General features: G+C 40.1%; 1 protein-coding gene across 1 annotated transcript in view; it reads right to left on the minus strand.

Moving 5' to 3' along the window:
* TEC (tec protein tyrosine kinase) overlaps positions 1 to 16,901 on the minus strand; it is a 66,497-nt gene that overhangs the window by 21,744 nt on the left and 27,852 nt on the right. Inside the window, exons 3-12 of the mRNA XM_063135271.1 lie at positions 14,334 to 14,435; positions 12,402 to 12,483; positions 10,879 to 11,007; positions 9,557 to 9,597; positions 7,532 to 7,713; positions 5,333 to 5,398; positions 4,305 to 4,359; positions 4,068 to 4,147; positions 2,864 to 2,997; positions 1,371 to 1,445 (exon numbers count right to left, since the gene is read on the minus strand). Of these exons, the coding sequence (XP_062991341.1) occupies positions 1,371 to 1,445; positions 2,864 to 2,997; positions 4,068 to 4,147; positions 4,305 to 4,359; positions 5,333 to 5,398; positions 7,532 to 7,713; positions 9,557 to 9,597; positions 10,879 to 11,007; positions 12,402 to 12,483; positions 14,334 to 14,435 (946 nt within the window). The remainder of the gene's footprint in view (positions 1 to 1,370; positions 1,446 to 2,863; positions 2,998 to 4,067; positions 4,148 to 4,304; positions 4,360 to 5,332; positions 5,399 to 7,531; positions 7,714 to 9,556; positions 9,598 to 10,878; positions 11,008 to 12,401; positions 12,484 to 14,333; positions 14,436 to 16,901) is intronic.

Genomic DNA, 16,901 nt, shown 5'->3' on the forward strand with positions numbered 1-16,901 from the left:
GCACAAGAATTTCCAGAACGATAGCTTCAAAAACAACGTAGTTATGCGCGATTATTTGCCGCAATGCAATCCTATGGCGAAATGTTTTCAAGATGGCGACCGGAGCGCTCCGACTGAACTCGGAGCTCCGAAAAATGGTCGCTTCTCTTCGCCTTGCTTCTAGGGGGTCCGCGGTCCGCTCCTACTCCGCCTCTGGGTAAGGCGGAGCAGGCCAATCCGCTACTGCTTCTACGCTCCTAATCGGAGCGGAGCACATCCCTACTTTTAATTGTTAAAGCCCTAAATAGCTTAGGGGACCAAGCTATTTAAGGGACCACCTGTCTCATTATGAAGCTGCCAGGTTATTAAACCTGTAGGAGAGGCTTGTCAGGCACATGTGAAAGGGCTTCCTCTTGTGTTACTCCAGAACTGTGGAATGTGCTCCCCAAAGAACTATGCTGGGCCTCCACTGTCTTGGCTTTTAGAAAGGTTGTGAAGATGCATCTTTTTAATATAGATTTTTAGGTATATAGTTTTATTGGTTTACTGATTTTAATGTTGTTTTTTAATTGTTTTAAGGTTTTGTTTTAAATTGTTGAGCACCGCCTTGATGACTTTTTAGCAAATAAGGCAGTATATAATTATTAATAATAAATATTTTTGTAATTTAAACATACTGCTTCGTATCCCACTGTCATAGGTATGGTGAGCAATTCTCAGCCCAGCATATGAAATATCTTTTTCAAGTGCCAAAACCATGTTTGGACAGAAAGATAAACCATGGCTTACTGTGATGGCAACAAGTCTTGGCTAGTGCATTCCCCTCCCTCTTTTCTCCTCTGTCACAGCCACGAGGAGCAATTTGGCAGCTTGGCTTCCATTTTTGATTAACTGAACCTTGTTGTGTCATCTGTGTTTCTTTGACTTCACAAAGTAGCAGTTGTGGAAAGGCCCCAATATAAATCGTGGGAGTTGTGTGAGATGGAGGGATGCTTTAACTTTTTGACCCTGCAGCTGTTTGCCCTAGGAGGGAACTACCATTAGTGCCAATTGCAGCTGCCCTCCTGATGTAAATAGCAGTCATGGGAGGGTGATCCAGATTGAGACCGTAATGGAGGCAAGGGTTAAAGCCTCCCTCCCACAATGCCTTCATCTATTTGGTAAAGAAGAAACAAGTATACAAGGGCCAGCCACATAATTAGTTTCACAGCAGTTTGGCCCTACATATGTAGGCCTACGGAGTAGGCCTTCAGCAATGCAGATATCAAACTGCCCACTAACAAAGAGAGAGGAAACAGAAATACATTCCCAACATTTTAGTTCTTTGTTTTGTTTTCAGGGGGAGGAAATCAATTATGATTTTATTATTTTTATGTAGAAGTGTAAAGTACCATAACTGAATCCTGCAGTAGTTGGTGAAGGTTTTGTCTTTGGAGTCACTGGGTATCGTAGCCTTGTCACAAGTCCTAAAGTCCATAGAAAAATTATATGGAAAATAGTACACATCAGAATTTAAGAAGGGTAGTCAAGCTTTTCTGCTATTATTAGCACTAACCGTAATGTCACATTATCTTACTGACATGGTATTTTAATAGTAATTAAATATAACTTTTAAGCACATCCAGCATTTTCTTGACTTTGTTGTCAAGAATGTAAATATAAGAAATTATAGATTAGCATCTCAGAAAATTGTGAGCAGTATGGTGTTTAAAAATGTTCAAGGGTATAGAACACTTCACATGCAGAGACTACGAATCGAAAGTAGTTTTGAAAGTAGTCAGATAAAATATAGAGGGAGGCTAGAGCAGGGCACATAAAAACAGTATACTTTCTTGTATAATAGTGCTTAAAGTCCCCAATAAGGATCACCAAAAACTTTACATCTAGTTCCACTCTCGCGAAGTGCTTGGACTTTCCCCAAAGACGCTGTTTCTTGAACAGCAGCCTTCCCCAATGCTGCAATAAAAATTATTTTTCAAAGTAAGAGGAGTTTAAGCAGCAGCATGTGTGATGTTTTTATTCTATAATTATATTTTATTGTCTTATAATGTATTGTTTTAATCAACTTTAATTGCCTCTGTAAGCCACCTTGAGTGCCATTTTTTAAAATAGAAAGGCTGTGTACAAACATATCAAATTATGTTGACTATACAAATAAAAATAGCCCACAAGCCCTTGGATGCAGTCATAGTAGCTCTTTGATCCTGGCTACTACATTTAGTGCAAACTGAGGCTATAGTCATAAACACACTTACTTGGAAGTAAGACCCACAGAAATCATGGACACGTTTGGGGTGTAAGTTACTTCTAAGTAGGTTTCAATGAAATCAGTGGCTCTTATCTGCAAGTAATGCAGTTTGGGGTATTTAAGAAATATATTTCTTAACTCAGCCATAATTAATCACTAGAACTTACTGCCACGGCCAACCGTTTAACTGGGCACAAATAAAAATTAGACCAATCCACGGAAATCAATATCAGTGGCTGAAAGCTATAAATTAAGATGACCAGAAGAAAATCTTTTTACTGAATAGACCAGGGGTGGACAGCTTGTAGCCCTCCAGATATTTTGGCCTACAACTCCCACCAGCATAGCCAATGGTGAGGACTGATGCGAGTTATAGGCCAAAACATCTGAAGAGCCACAAGTTGCTCCTGGAATAGATTGGGGGGGGGGGAATACCGCTAGCAGACGAGAATCCTACCACTGCCCAGTGCTCTTACAGGCTTCATTAAAGCATCCAGTATTTACTGTCAGAAATAGTACGATGGGCTATAGGATCTCTAGGTTTGCCCTAGTGAAACTTTCCTTGTCTGCCTAAGTTCTGAATCTAGTTTATTAATCAGCACTCATTCAAGTGATGGGAAACTCAGAGTCATTTACCTGCAGCGTTGTGTTTATGATACTCTATTAACTCTGGTATGGAATTAAAGAGATGTTTTTCTGCTAGGTAGTACTGCTTTTGCGATGTCATAGTTTCTTTTATATGATAGTGTCTTATTCCGGATAACCCTTCTCTAAAAAAAAAACAATGTAATAATTAAAATATGACAGGTTTTTTTTTCATTTGTACTGAATAAAGATATATATACGTAACAAAATATTTCATTAAATGTTTTCAAGTGAATGGTAACCAATATCAAGTTATTTAGAAACACACTTCACCCTGCGATGGTTAATTGCAACAAAACAAATTATTGTCCTTATCTTTGCTGTTTGCAAAGATCATGAACTGCTATATGCTTTGCATACAGAAGGTCCCAGGTTCGATCCATGGCATTTACTTGTAGGGCTGGGAGAATCCTCCATGAAACCCCGGAGAGTTGCTGCCAGGGTCAGTGTAGGCCAGGGTCAGCAGTGTGGCACCCTTGGGTGCATTAGTCCCCTCAGTACCCCCCTCCTCCAAGTGTATCCGTCAAACCCCCTTGTGTTCCCCCCACTCATCACCACCACTTCTGCTGGCTTTGAGTCTTCTGAAAATTCTATGCCCTGCCCAGCTGCTGCCAACAGGGTGGGAGGAGGACAGAGGCAAATTTGCTGCCTGATCCTCCTCCTCAAAACAAACAAAAACAGCTAGATGGGTGTCTGAGCCTGTCTAGCTCACTTACTGGCAGTGGGTGGGGATGGCAATGGAAAGGCCATGGGATTCTGTAGGTCCTGACCTCTCCTCTCCCTTCCCCACCCACTGGAATGCCCCTTTTTCACCTATTCTAGTTTGTCTGATGTCACTGCTGCGACCTCAGAAAACATCCGGCGTGATTCTTTCCCCTGTGGCTGCGAGGGGGCAAGAGGGAGGGATTCAATGTCAGATTCCCCTTCCCAAGGTTGTAAGAGTGTCTATGGCCTTGTGAGGGGGAATCTGAGATATCCAGTGGTTCCTGGGCCACTCTCCAGGAATCATAGGATTGTGTCCTTAGTTTATTTTGAAACTAATAATAAAACCAGTCCCAGGATGTCCCTTTATCTAATCGAGTTGATCCAATTACCTGTTCAGAAATGGATGGAAGGACTCATGTTACTTTACTCCCCAACAGAGATTTTGATGGTAAAATACAAGATTTCTTGGAGATTATCATCAGTGACTTACCCTCCAAATTTTGCATATAGGGATACTGTATATAAACCCGGTTGACTAGAGTCCCTCACCATAAAACCACCTTCTTTATCCTAAAATCCAAGGAAAAAATAAAAGTTTATACACCAAAATACTTTGCTACTTTTACTATTTGTATTATTCATGAAGATTAGTAAGCATATGAAATTCAGAAAACAATTTTGCACAGTATTATATACTTTGAAATACTAGAATAATATGAATTGTCACCTCATTTCTAAGGAGAATTTCTGCCTTACTCCTGTTCAGATTTTTACAGTACCACCTAAAGAGAGAGACAAATCAAACACTGAAATACATTAGGCCATTTTCTTGGATGCTACATCTGTAGTGCGCCCATATTTACACTCTAAAAGCATAAAATATCCCGACATAGAACTGCTGATCTCTTAACCATGGTTAAGATAGTAGGAATAGAAACTGGCGGAAGATATTGGGAATGGAGTGGAGGAGGAACCCCCTCTCCATACACACACTGCACTTTTCTGCTTTAACCATAGTTTAATTTTATATATCTGTATTACTAACAGTTAGTGCTAGCTATGTTCACAAGCCAGTTTAAATCCTTGATTAAGAGGGCACCTGTGGTTAGCCTTTATCAGTTAGCAATGGTGCAGATGTAATACTACAGCATAGTTAAGACAGACAAGGAAAAGGTGGGGGAATTTTAAGCTGCAGATAGGAGGATGGAGTGGGAGGGAATGCCCAAGACCACAAACTGCTTCCATTCTCTTAACCATGACTAAAGGATTAGCAGCATTATGCCTGTGCCAAGCCACAGGGAGTTCAGGATTGGTTCTATTTTCTTATGGTGTGTACCTATATGTGCAAACATCCAATTTCTTGACGTAATGTGTGAAGTGACTCTTAGGCACTCCACTATGTTGATTCTCTGTAAATAAAGATGGTAGATATCACTAGGGGTTTATACTACATTAGCTTCTAGGTCTCTAATTTGTGAACGGAAGCACTTATCCAATGATAATGTGTGGTTCCCTAATAATAAAGGCTTGAAAGGACCAGCAGGTGTGTGGAAAATAATTTAGGATTTTGCAGTCTTCTGGAAAAATCTAGGAAGTTCTGGAATTACTCAGGTGCGTTAGCCTACTGTCACCAGACAGGAAAAAGATAAATACTGCAGAGTTGGATGCTAGAGCTCAGCCAATTATGTTTCATGTAGTTGTGAAAGCATTTAATAATAACTTGTTCCCACCCATTATGTGCAAATATTCACTTACTCATACTGATCTAGGCTGTTGGACTTCTTTCCTGTTACATAGTTGCTTGGAATATATCCTTTGTTTCTAGAGTTCACCAAAAGAAACAATATGCTTAGAAAACATATTCAGAAATATTCCATAGTAATGAAGCCTTTGAAATTTATTCTGAGTCACCTATCTAACCTATATCAGAGATTCAAAGGAATGTTCAGAATAATTATATATAACACACACGCACACCCCTCCACCTGCCACCACAAGTTTGCTTTCAACAGATTTGTTCCTAGTGGTAGTTGACGATAGTAGCATGCCACAGTGCCACAGTTCTCATACTCATCATATATAAAATAATAATGGCCCTGATTCCTAGCATCTAATCAAAGTTGTGCTGGGAATGTCTAAGGGCCATTCATCAAATTCTGCACCCATCTACTTGATCTTCATAAATATTCCTTTTCTACAGTGGTGCTGGCCCTGTGGAATTATCTCCCCTCAATACTGGCGTGTTTTAGGCATCTATTGAAAATGTACCTGTTTACTTTGGCTTTTCACCAGCCATGAGCTATCTTTGTACAAGGCTCATGTTATTGTTTTGTTTGCGTGTGTGTAGTTTTCGTTTGTTTTTATTCTTTTGTAAACCACTTCAGAATTTGTTTCAAATCAGAAGTGGTAACTAAATATTGCTTTGTTACCCCAAAACAGCACTATTACAGAACAATGGGATTAAAGACCCAATTAAAACCCTTTGTTGACGACAAAACAGTTAAGGTTAGATAGGATAGTGTAAAACTTGAAGAGAAGTGTTTAATTTCATGGAACATGCATTGATGGAACCAGTGCAGACTCAGTTCGTTACACCCAGAAGTCTTGTTTTGATGGAATGAAGTTTGATAAATGTTTAGAAAGTATAGATCCGAATAAATTCACTGAGGGGGTACAACGCTCAAATGATATAATAGAAGAAAATATTCTCAATTTTTTCAAAGCTCTCCCAACTATAGAGCAGGAGGCTTTATTGAAATACTCCATGTTTTGAATGGGAAATTTATGGGAAATATAAATGAGACCTAGGGTCTGTCTTGATGTTTTCTTTGTCCCGGGGTGGCTCCGAATCTGCGCAGCGTCAGTCAGATGATACAGCCGCAGATTCGAAGCCAAATGTGCGGTTGAAAAGTCAGAGACTTACCCCAACTTTTCCAGTCAGAGTGAGGGCAGCCCGGTTCTTCCGGAGATGCTTCGGGGGTGTTCACAGCAGATGGCAAGCCCTAATTGGTTGCTGTCCAGCCAGGCAGAGGGTGGGGGCAGGCTGGCAAGCAGAATGGATGCCCTAACGCCCCGCGCTGCCTTACCTGGGAGAAGAGCATTTTCTTCTCCTGAGCTGCCTCCTCCTCTTCCTAAATTATTTTCTCCCCCCCTGCTGCCGCCACCTCCTCCTCCTAAAAAATATTTTCTCCCCTCCTCGAACTGCTGATGCTGCCTCCTCTTCCTCACCCTAGTCTCAGGGAGGGATGGGGGAGAGATGGATGACAGCAGTAAACCCCACGCTTGCTCCTTGGCATGGGGATTATCTGGCACAATGCCATGGGAGCGAAAGCCCGGGGTTTTGATGAAAAATGGTGCAAACTCGGCACCATGAAGTCATCCCTCAAGAACATATTTAAGACAGTTGTGGTTCAATGCCCAGAACGTAAAGATTTATTATGTCCACTGCTGTATTATCTCCCTCTGTTTTATATTTTAGACATGTTATGTGTAATTTCATTTTGAACTGAGGTTCGGCATGGAATACTCTGCATGTTCTGAATTTGTTGAAACATTACGTTGACTGGTTGATAAAGACATAACAAAATTAAGTTGAAGCTGAAAGATTGTAGAAAGGTCCTTTTTTCTAGATAGGGATGCAGCTGGTGAATCAACAGAAAACACTGGTTGCATACCTCCACCCACCATCCAAATCAGCAGGTTTCCTCACCCACAGTACCTTCATTTTATCTGAATTAAGCCTCAGCTTGTTTGCCCTCATCTGTCCCAAACTGCCTCTAGACACCTATTCAGGATTTCAATTTCCTTGGCTGCTCATTATAAATCCATGAAAATCACCAACAACAAAAATGTTAGCAAAGACCTTCATAAAGTGGTTCCAGCTATTGGATTCTCTGTACCATAGGAACTACTCTCCCAATATTAAAAGCCTGAAACAGTGATAACATTCCTTACCCATTTTTATCTCTTGCTTTCCACCAATGAATGTCATTTTTTTCAGCTATGATATATTCTTGACCTCTTTCTAGCCTCAAGTCATGAGGTTCCGTAGGCTGAAAGTCATACATGGCAATTACTATTTCTTCCTCTTCTTCCTCTTCTTCTGGGGGAACAGGGGGTGGAGGCCTTCTTTGAAACTGTAACAAGATATTATCAATATTAGTTATTTAATACATTACTATTAGAAATTTTGAGGCTATTTTTTCTAAACTGTTGAGGTTCTGCATGAAGCTGAATAAAATAATACTTTAATAAAACATTAAAAGGCATCTAATACAACCCCACCACAAAAAAAACCTATTTCACTAAAATTTGCCAGGCCTAATTCACTCAGAAGGCACTACTATGCCAGCAAATTTCATCTATTTCTCTCAAACAGTAAACAAGGGGCATGTCTACACCTAAGCGTGTATAGGGAGGGAAGGGGGAGAATCACGGACTGACCTGCTTCCGCGATCCTCCCCCAGTATCTAGACAGCTATGCGATGTCCCAGAAGGGAAGAGGGACATCACAGCTGCCATTTTTTCCCCGGAAGAGCAGTGCACGCATGGCGAAAAAGATAAGTTAATAAAAAGTGCCCAAACCGCACCCCCGCCATCCCTTGGATGGCAAAATTGTTGCCCCCCTGAAGGGCATGGAGCCTCCCTCCACACCTGTTTCCAGTGCTGCACATACTTGCAAGGAGGCAGGATCACACACCACACCTCGTGCAGTCCTCAGGATGGTCTTGAGACTACGGGGAAAATCAGGATAACTGGGCAGTCAGTTATCCCACGAAAATGGAGGGGTTGTCCCTGGTTGCCCCAGGGATCCCCTGTGCATCATTTGGACACACAGGGACAATCTAGGGACGACTCCAGGGGGAAAGGCTAGTGTAGACATGCCCAAGTTGTAGCAATTTGTTGACATCTCAGTTATAATCCATGGGGCCATATAAAACCTTGGATTAGGTGAGACAAGGCTTTCGATCAGAGCCAATACAGGTCCAAGCCAAAGTGACCCGCATTGCAAGGTGCCGAAGTGGGACCCAATCCAAACCTTGTCTTTGGTGCACACCCTTAATAGAAACCAGTTTGCTCAAAGATACAGTACAACCATATGCTTATGAACAATGGTAATTTTAATGCAGCATGTATAGGGAGGTGCTCTGAATGGCAGAATTGGCAGGTAGGGATGCCGAACTCTCCCAGCACCTGCTGATTCTTAGCTGCAAATGCTTCCAGCTTGAAACTTTATTTCTAGGCTTGGGGCTTTGTGGTTGGTGGTGGGAAAGGGGGTAAAACAGCAGAAGGGTTGAATGGGGATGGGAATTTCAGGATAGAACCAATGCGCAGGGAAGGAGTTAAGCATCTCAATATTCCTGTTCTGGGGTGACTATAGTTTTGGGGAGCAAAGAAGTAGCAAAGACTATCATTAGTGGTGCAAGGATTTCATTCATGCTATTTAGGGCCATAATATACTGTGACTAAAAGCAGTGAATGGGTTAAAAGGAGGACCAACCATCCCACAAAATCATTTCTGATTCCCTGCAAATGACCCCTCTCTTGTCACTAGCATTACAAAGCAAACATGGGAGTTGCCTCAAACATGTAGAACTACAACAATAAAGTCAAAGGGTGGTGGGGTGAATATACAATTGAATACCTTAAAAATTGGGGTGCCTAGTGCCCCTTACAGGTTTGAGTAAGCTCTGAAGCCAATGGCTACAAGTAATCTGGACTAAATAAGTTCCAGTGTAATCTGTGGAAAGAACCACTGCTAAAACAAAATATTGTTACAACTGCTATAGTCATAGCCCATAGTGCACTGGGGTAAGTGGTGGAGCCTTTCTTTAAACAGAGCTCCATCGGATTTAGATAAGGACATATATTACATAAGGTTTTTAAAAAAATCAGAAACGGATTCTGAATTCAATAGTACTGAACTGAATGTAAATTTTATCAACTGTGGTTGTCCAATGTTCTGAATTCTCCCTTTACCTTATTTTTATCTGGCATTGGTGGAGGCAATGACTTTATACCTAAAAACAAACAATAAAAAAGCAGTGTTTATTTAACTTAGGGTTATCTTTTGAAAATGTAATGGACATTAAAACCCCACTGTTTGGTTGCATTAATTGTTTGGCTGCTAGTAATAAATAATAAATACATACTTAGTAATAAATATGTACTTTCATTTATGTTAGTATTATAATAATCTATAAAATTATAGTTAGTACTATTAACATAAAATCAATAAGCTATAGAATAAATCTGAAATGGATTTAGATAAAGTCCACAAGGTTATATGATTTATGAGCAGCATTATTGTGTTATTATTTATTTTTCAATGTATTCATTATTAATTAGTTATTACATTTCTTTTTCATTAGTATGTATGTGTTTGTATCTGCAGCTGAAGATATTAAAATATGGAAACTGAGGAGAGCAGAGAAGCGTAATGGACATAAAGATCATCATGTAGCCAATTGCCTACCCATAGAAGCTGCATAATAATAATAATAATAATAATAATAATAATAATAATAATAATAATAATAATAATACTTACCCGCCTCTCTGTTTGGATCGAGGCGGGGAAAAACAATAAGTATAAAATACATAAAACTTAATGAAAAACATATTATACATTATTAAAACATCCTAAAAACATCCTAAAATTCCACTGGATAGGCCTGCTGGAATAGATCAGTCTTTATAGCTTTCTTAAATGCTAAAAGATTATTAAGTTAATGAGGCTCCTCCGGAAGGCCATTCCACAGTCTGGGAGCAGCAGAGGAGAAGGTCCTCTGGGTAATACTTGTCAGCCTAATTTTGGCGGACTGAAGTAGATTCACCCACCGTCCCCTTGCAATTTTTGATGCACACATTTTCCACATTGAGCATAACCCCATTAACCATTAAGGGCAAAATCCTATGCAGAAAAAAGTGCTACAACTCCCACGCTGCCTGGGATATGTTGGGAGTTGTAGACCATTTTTTCTGTCTAAACTTGCATACGATAGTGCCTCAAGTTACTTTGGCAGCAACATTAACTACTTTTATGGTTGAATCAAGTTCCAGCTCAACCCACGACCTGAAACTAGCTTCAAAATACGGTAGGTGACACCTGTGCAGTATGCCAAACAAGCTTTCAAAAGAATCATGTTGGGAGAAGTCTTTAACCAGTATCAAACTGGCGTAAAAACATCCATGAAAGTGGCAGCAGCCACACTGGTTGTCATACATGTAAAGGAATCGAAAACAAAACAGGTACATAAATTAAAATAAGTCTAGACAGTATAAGAAACAAGAGCTCTTACCATTTTCAAAGAAGTTGTATTTTTCACAACCAGGTGCTAATTTTTCTGTTTGTCTACAGCATTGATAGATGCCATCTGTCCAGAATTTAGGATGGTATTTTACCATTATATTATTATTGTTCTTTATTTCTACCGGAAAAAGCATAAGACTGTAAACTACTGACATTTCAAATTATTATGAATAATGTAATCATATAATTTTAACACTGCTAATATTTTAGTAAGGGAACTATAATTATTAATGAGTGGCACATTCCCATTCTTCATAGTTTAATTACATTTTAATATAAACAACAACATGGAAATCATTGAGGGTAAAATAACATTTATTTAGATTTTTTTTTAAAGTTTCCAATTTTGTTCTGAATGCTCCCTTATTTTGGGAAGGTGCATGTGAAATATATTTTGTTTTTGTTTTGCTGCTCTCTTGATCCAAAACAGAATAGATACTAGTAGTCGCAGAAGTAAAACTATGGCCCAGTCTCAACTAGAAAAGTATATAGATGTTATAACATTTTAACTATTGTGGCTACTCTCAATGAATTTCGGAAATTGCAATTTAGTAAAGTGCTAAGAGATCTTCATTAGAGATTCCTCATTCCTCAGAGGACAAAATTCTCAGGGTGGAACTAAACATTATGAGGTAACACAGGCTTGGGAGCTGAATTAAATTTCAAAGAAGCTCTCAAGGGCTGCATTCCAGTGGTGGCCGGCACGGAAAGCAAAGGGGGTGGCACCAAAGACAGAAGAGGAGGAGCAAAAGAATACCAACTTATTGTATTTAGCTGAAAACTCTTACTGCCAGGAAAAGCATTTCAGCCTCTAAGAATGGGGGGTGGGGACTGCACAAAAGCCAGGGAACTGCTAAATGATAGGTGGTTAGGGGGAAGGGGTTGTACCGGGGGAAGGATGAGGTGTCCAACCCCTGCCCCATAACATGCACACAGTGGCTGAAAAGACATTTGCAAAGGGGAAAAAACCATGGATGGAGGTACTTAACCTTTCACATGCCCAATGAACAAATACCTGTCCCCCTCAAATACTGTTCCTCCCCAGCTTGAAAAAAAAATCCCTTGGACAAGCTTCTGGGCTACAAATAGCCTGGCCAAGAGGAAAAAATGGCCTGGGAGGTGGGCATTATTCAGGGTGCAGGGAGAGAACTGGCAGATACAGAAAGGGTTAAGCAGCCTATTCTCCCTTGCAATTGCCTTTCCCACCGTAGCGGCAGGCGTGTTTTAGGGAATGCTTGTTTCCTCTCGATTCCCTGAGAAGAAGGAATTACTGTTGAAGCTGCTAAAATGTGTAGTCTGGATATCATCTCTGATCAAGGCCTGAGTTCTGTGACTACTTGAGTCCCCTTCCTCACTCTTTCACCCACTTAAAATATCTTTGCTGACCTCTCCTCCAACCCCAGGCAACGGACCATTAGAAATTTGCAAGTGGTGGGAAAGTTCTTATTCCTTTAGATTCAGGTCCCACCACACTCCACATCAGATATAAAAGTTACAAACAACAGCAATTACCTTCTTTCAAATTCTTTACCCACTGATCCCTGCTGTATGCAGTGGGAGCAAAAATATAAAGTGTGCTACTATCATATACAACCTGTAAAGAAGAATAAACGAGATAAAATTTACTATAGCAATGGCTATGCAGCTATTATACAGTTAATGGCTCTGTTCACATGTGACGATAAGCCAGAATGACTGAGAATTCCGGCTTACCTTGAATAAGAAAGCATGCTAGTCCATGCTACTCTATCACTTTTGCTTGGCTCCTCTGGCCAGAGGGAATGTCTAAACAAATCAAAGAACTCTGTCTATGGCTTGCTTACCTTTACATCTGAAATGAGATCAAGAAATAATCATGTGCCAGGATTTGTTCTTGGTTTATGATTCCAGGGTTCACATGCCAGGGTTTGATTCTTGGTTAAGAAGAGCAATAATACAAAGATCCCAATTCAGATAAAACAGTAAATAAACCATGGACAGGAGGAGCCAAGTGAGAGTGAACAAACAGCAGCAGCATGTACTAGCTTATCTGCTTGTATATGGTAAGCCAAAATTCTCAGTGATTCTGCTTTACTATGACGTTTGAACCAGGCCAATGTTTCCTCAATAAATCTGTGTTTAGGCTCACTAATTGATGAGGTCCAAGAAAATGAAGCACAGTTCAAAGAAAAGGAAGGTACTCTTGGGCCATAGCTAGACCTAAGGTTTATCCCTGGATCGTCCAGGGGTCAAACCTGTTCATCTAGGTGACACACAGGAGATCCAATGCTCAGGCAGGGGTGAACCCTGGATGATCCCAGGATAAACCTTAGGTCTAGCTGTAGCCTTGGTTGGTGGCTTGTTCAGGAAGGCAGTGTTCAGCCTGTTCTGGTTGAGCTGTAGTACCCCTAAAGGATATTAGGGGAAATATTTGTTTAAGGCAGTATGTAAAGCTACAATATAAATAAAGTTTATAATTAAAACTGGCATCTGTTGTGTTTCCAAGCCCTCCCACTGAACTGCGAGACAATAAAGAGGTCTACGAAGTTATCCACAAAGCTTTATTCAGCAAATAAACATCTCTTTTCACCTCAAGAGAGTTTAAACCCTGGTAACTTTCCTCTAGGCTAACACTTGGGTAAACTAAGTGAGACAACTGTCTTTTCAACAAAAGGGAAAGCCTTTTCTGTGAGTCCCTTTAACTTCAAGGAGGCTTGTTCTGAAGAAGCCTTTGGCGAGCAGCTAGCTAAGCTGATCGCCTCTCGCCTTCTTTTAGCTTTGCCCGTTTGGGTCTGCGGCAGACTCTAGGAATAGCCCACTCTGAAGTCCCTTCCCCCTCTGAAAATTATTGATTTCCCACAGACTGAGAGTTGTTAACATTTCCATAGATAAGATCCGGCGAAGGTTCATCCCCAGCTGGTGAAGAGCCTGAGAGAATCACCTCCCCCACTTCCCGTGTAGGCTGGAATGTTTCTGGCCCTGTCTCTTCTGCTTCAGAATCTGATTCCGATTAATAAACTGAATCTCCTTCCCCCACCCTAAGGGGGACAGGCCTGGTCACGACAGCATCCATCTTTAATGCTCAGATTGTGAGAAATGTTGAAGTATATGTTATAATAATAATAATTATTATTATTATTATTATTATTTATTACCCGCCTCTCCATCTGGATCGACGTGGGGAACAACATTAAATACAATATAATACATAAAACTAGCTAAAATAATAAACTGATGTAATGATCATTTAATTTTTTTTAATCCTTTATAATACAATTGGGAGTCAAGACAAGCAAACTTGTTCATTTCTTAACATGGATTATCTTAAAACCTACTTCGTTTTAAATTATACTGCATTTATTCTTAATCCTGATGTTTACAGTAAGTGGTTTTAAAAAATATCTCAAAGGTTACTTTATAATCAGTATATCGAACCGACTACATTCTTAAACCAGAGAAACTTACCTGAAATGGATATTTATTTTGACAGGGAATAATACCATCACTCTTCACAATTTCTACACACTTGATTTTGGAAATGTCAACTGATCCTTTTCTGTACTTTTTCTGCAACATCACACAGAAACATGTTGTGAGGATACATTTTTAAACGGATTGAATCTCAGAACAAATTCCAGAGTTGAAGATATGACCAAATTTAATCCTATACAGTCTCTGCCAGAAGAGGGCACAATTGCTCAAGTGAAGCCTATAGAACCACAGAGGTGCATTACTAAAAGGTTTTCACAGAGGGTTGTGAACAAATGCAGGGGATTACTGACAAATGACAACAGCAGTAGACCCGCAAAGACAGAAGCCAGCAGAGCAACAGGCAGTGGTGGTGGACAAAGGTGGGAAAACATCACCACCACACAGGGATTAATTTCTCTCTCAGAATGCCAAGGTCATTTTCCTTGTTGCAATTTTCAGTACTGGGAGTGTTCCTGGAAGTCACACCCTTAAATGAAATTATAATTATTCATCTTTAGAGAAAGACACAGGTATGCCAAGGAGATCTCTGCATACCTATGTCTGACTCAGAACTAATCATGCATATTAATCTTCCCTGTCACCATTTTACTCCAGAAAATGATGTCAACACCCAAATCTGAAAGTGGAAAATAGACCTCAAAAAACAACATTCCCATAGCTGAATATTCACACAGCTGCTCCTTAGCAGCAATGTTTTACAAAGCAAGTACAGAACCAGCCAGGAGAAAGCAAAAAAAAAGGTCAATAAATGTTGTTGTTGCACAACTTAACACCCATTTCTGATGGAACAACAAAGAACAGTAGGTTACAAAGAGCCCTTCTACATAATTCTTGGTGCAATATATGTGTATTTGTTTTCCATTTACTACATATAGTCTACATATCTACCCTCAAAGCAGTACTTCTGTTGTACATGAATATTCAGAGCACAGAATTTTATGACTGAAAATATAAATATACTTCTTGATGTAGTAATTGATTTGAAGAATGTGGTCATTCATACCTGTGAAACTTTTCATTTTAAAAAACATTCCTTGGAGGCTGTATGTTCACTCTTAAATATCCTGTGTATATAACTAGAATTTTAAAGAGGTAAACAGCTATAAAATGCCCTGTCATTTTATTAACTATTCAAACTCTGCTACTACAATGCACCCTTCTTCTTTAGGATGTGGGAATGTACATTCAACAATTTTTTTATGTTACGTAACTACCTCTTTGTAGCAAGACTGTTCTCTTCTCCCATGTGATATATGCAAGAAGTGTACTGCAGTATTGTCACTGAAAAACCATTTGTGAGAATAGCACACAGGAGCAAAAATACCGTTGAGTTATGTTTGATAAGAACATAAGAAGAGCTCTGCTGGATTAGACAAAGGCCTATCTAGTCCAGAATTCTGTTTCCATAGTGGCCAACAAGCTATATAGGAAGCCCACAAACAGGACATGAGTGCAGTAGCACCCTCCCACTTATGTTCCCTAGCAACTGGTATTCAGAGACATACTGGGCATATCTATACGAAGGATTTGCCATGGGGTGGCTTCGCAGTAGCGGCATATCTTCTATATGATGCAGCCGCCATTGCGAAGCCATCCAGGGGCAAACCCTGGAAACCCCGCTCCAAAAAAGTTGGGCACTTACCCCAACTTTTTTGGCAGCGGAGGCTTGTCAGAGCCCATGACGCCCCCTGATTGGTCGCTATGGGTTGGACAAGGAAAGGGGCGGCCCCACGCCTCTGTAAAAGTAAAAAAAAGAAAAACGGGGGGGGGAGAGGAACAAGGCCGTTCCTGCTCATCTCCTTTTTATTCTCTCAGTATTTTAACACTTAATTTTAACTTAAATTTAAATTTTACTGTTCTAACTCTGTATTTTAATCTTATATCAATTTTTGCTGCGTGGTTTTATCCTGGTTGCGCTTTTTATACTGTATTTTGTATTTGTGTTTTTAGACTGTTGGTTGTTTTATTACGATTTTAATTTTTGTGAACCGCCCAGAGAGCTTCAGCTATTGGGCGATATAAAAATATAATAAAATAAATAAATAAATAATAAAAAGAAAAAGAAATCGGGGGGTAGGTTGGAGGAATGGGCAGCCAGAGGGAGGAGAGGTGGTTCACCCGGAGTCCTTCTCCTCGCATCCTCCTCTGGCTGCCTCATTCCTTCCCCACCCCATTTTTTAAAAAATTATTATCTGTATTTGTGCAGCTGCGCAGATACAGACAATAAAATAAAATTTAATAAGGGGGAGGAATGGCCCCGTTCCTCTCCCCACCCCACCCCGGTTTTGTTTTGTTTTACTTTTGCAGAGCGGGAAAGTTTGCACTTGCGTTCCTTTCCATGCAGATGCTGGGAAGGAACGCAAGTGCGGGAGCAAGGCATCTCGTGGCGCCAAAGTGGCGCTGTCAAGACGGGGCACTGCCTCTTCTACTGAAAGTAATATATAACCATTGGGACTAGTAGTCAATTAATAGCTTTGTCTTCAATGAATTTGTTCAATTCCCTTTTAAAGCCATCCAAGTTGATAGCCATCACTACATCTT

Source organism: Elgaria multicarinata, chromosome 10 (genome assembly GCF_023053635.1).
Source record: "Elgaria multicarinata webbii isolate HBS135686 ecotype San Diego chromosome 10, rElgMul1.1.pri, whole genome shotgun sequence".
Lineage (NCBI taxonomy): Eukaryota > Metazoa > Chordata > Lepidosauria > Squamata > Anguidae > Elgaria > Elgaria multicarinata.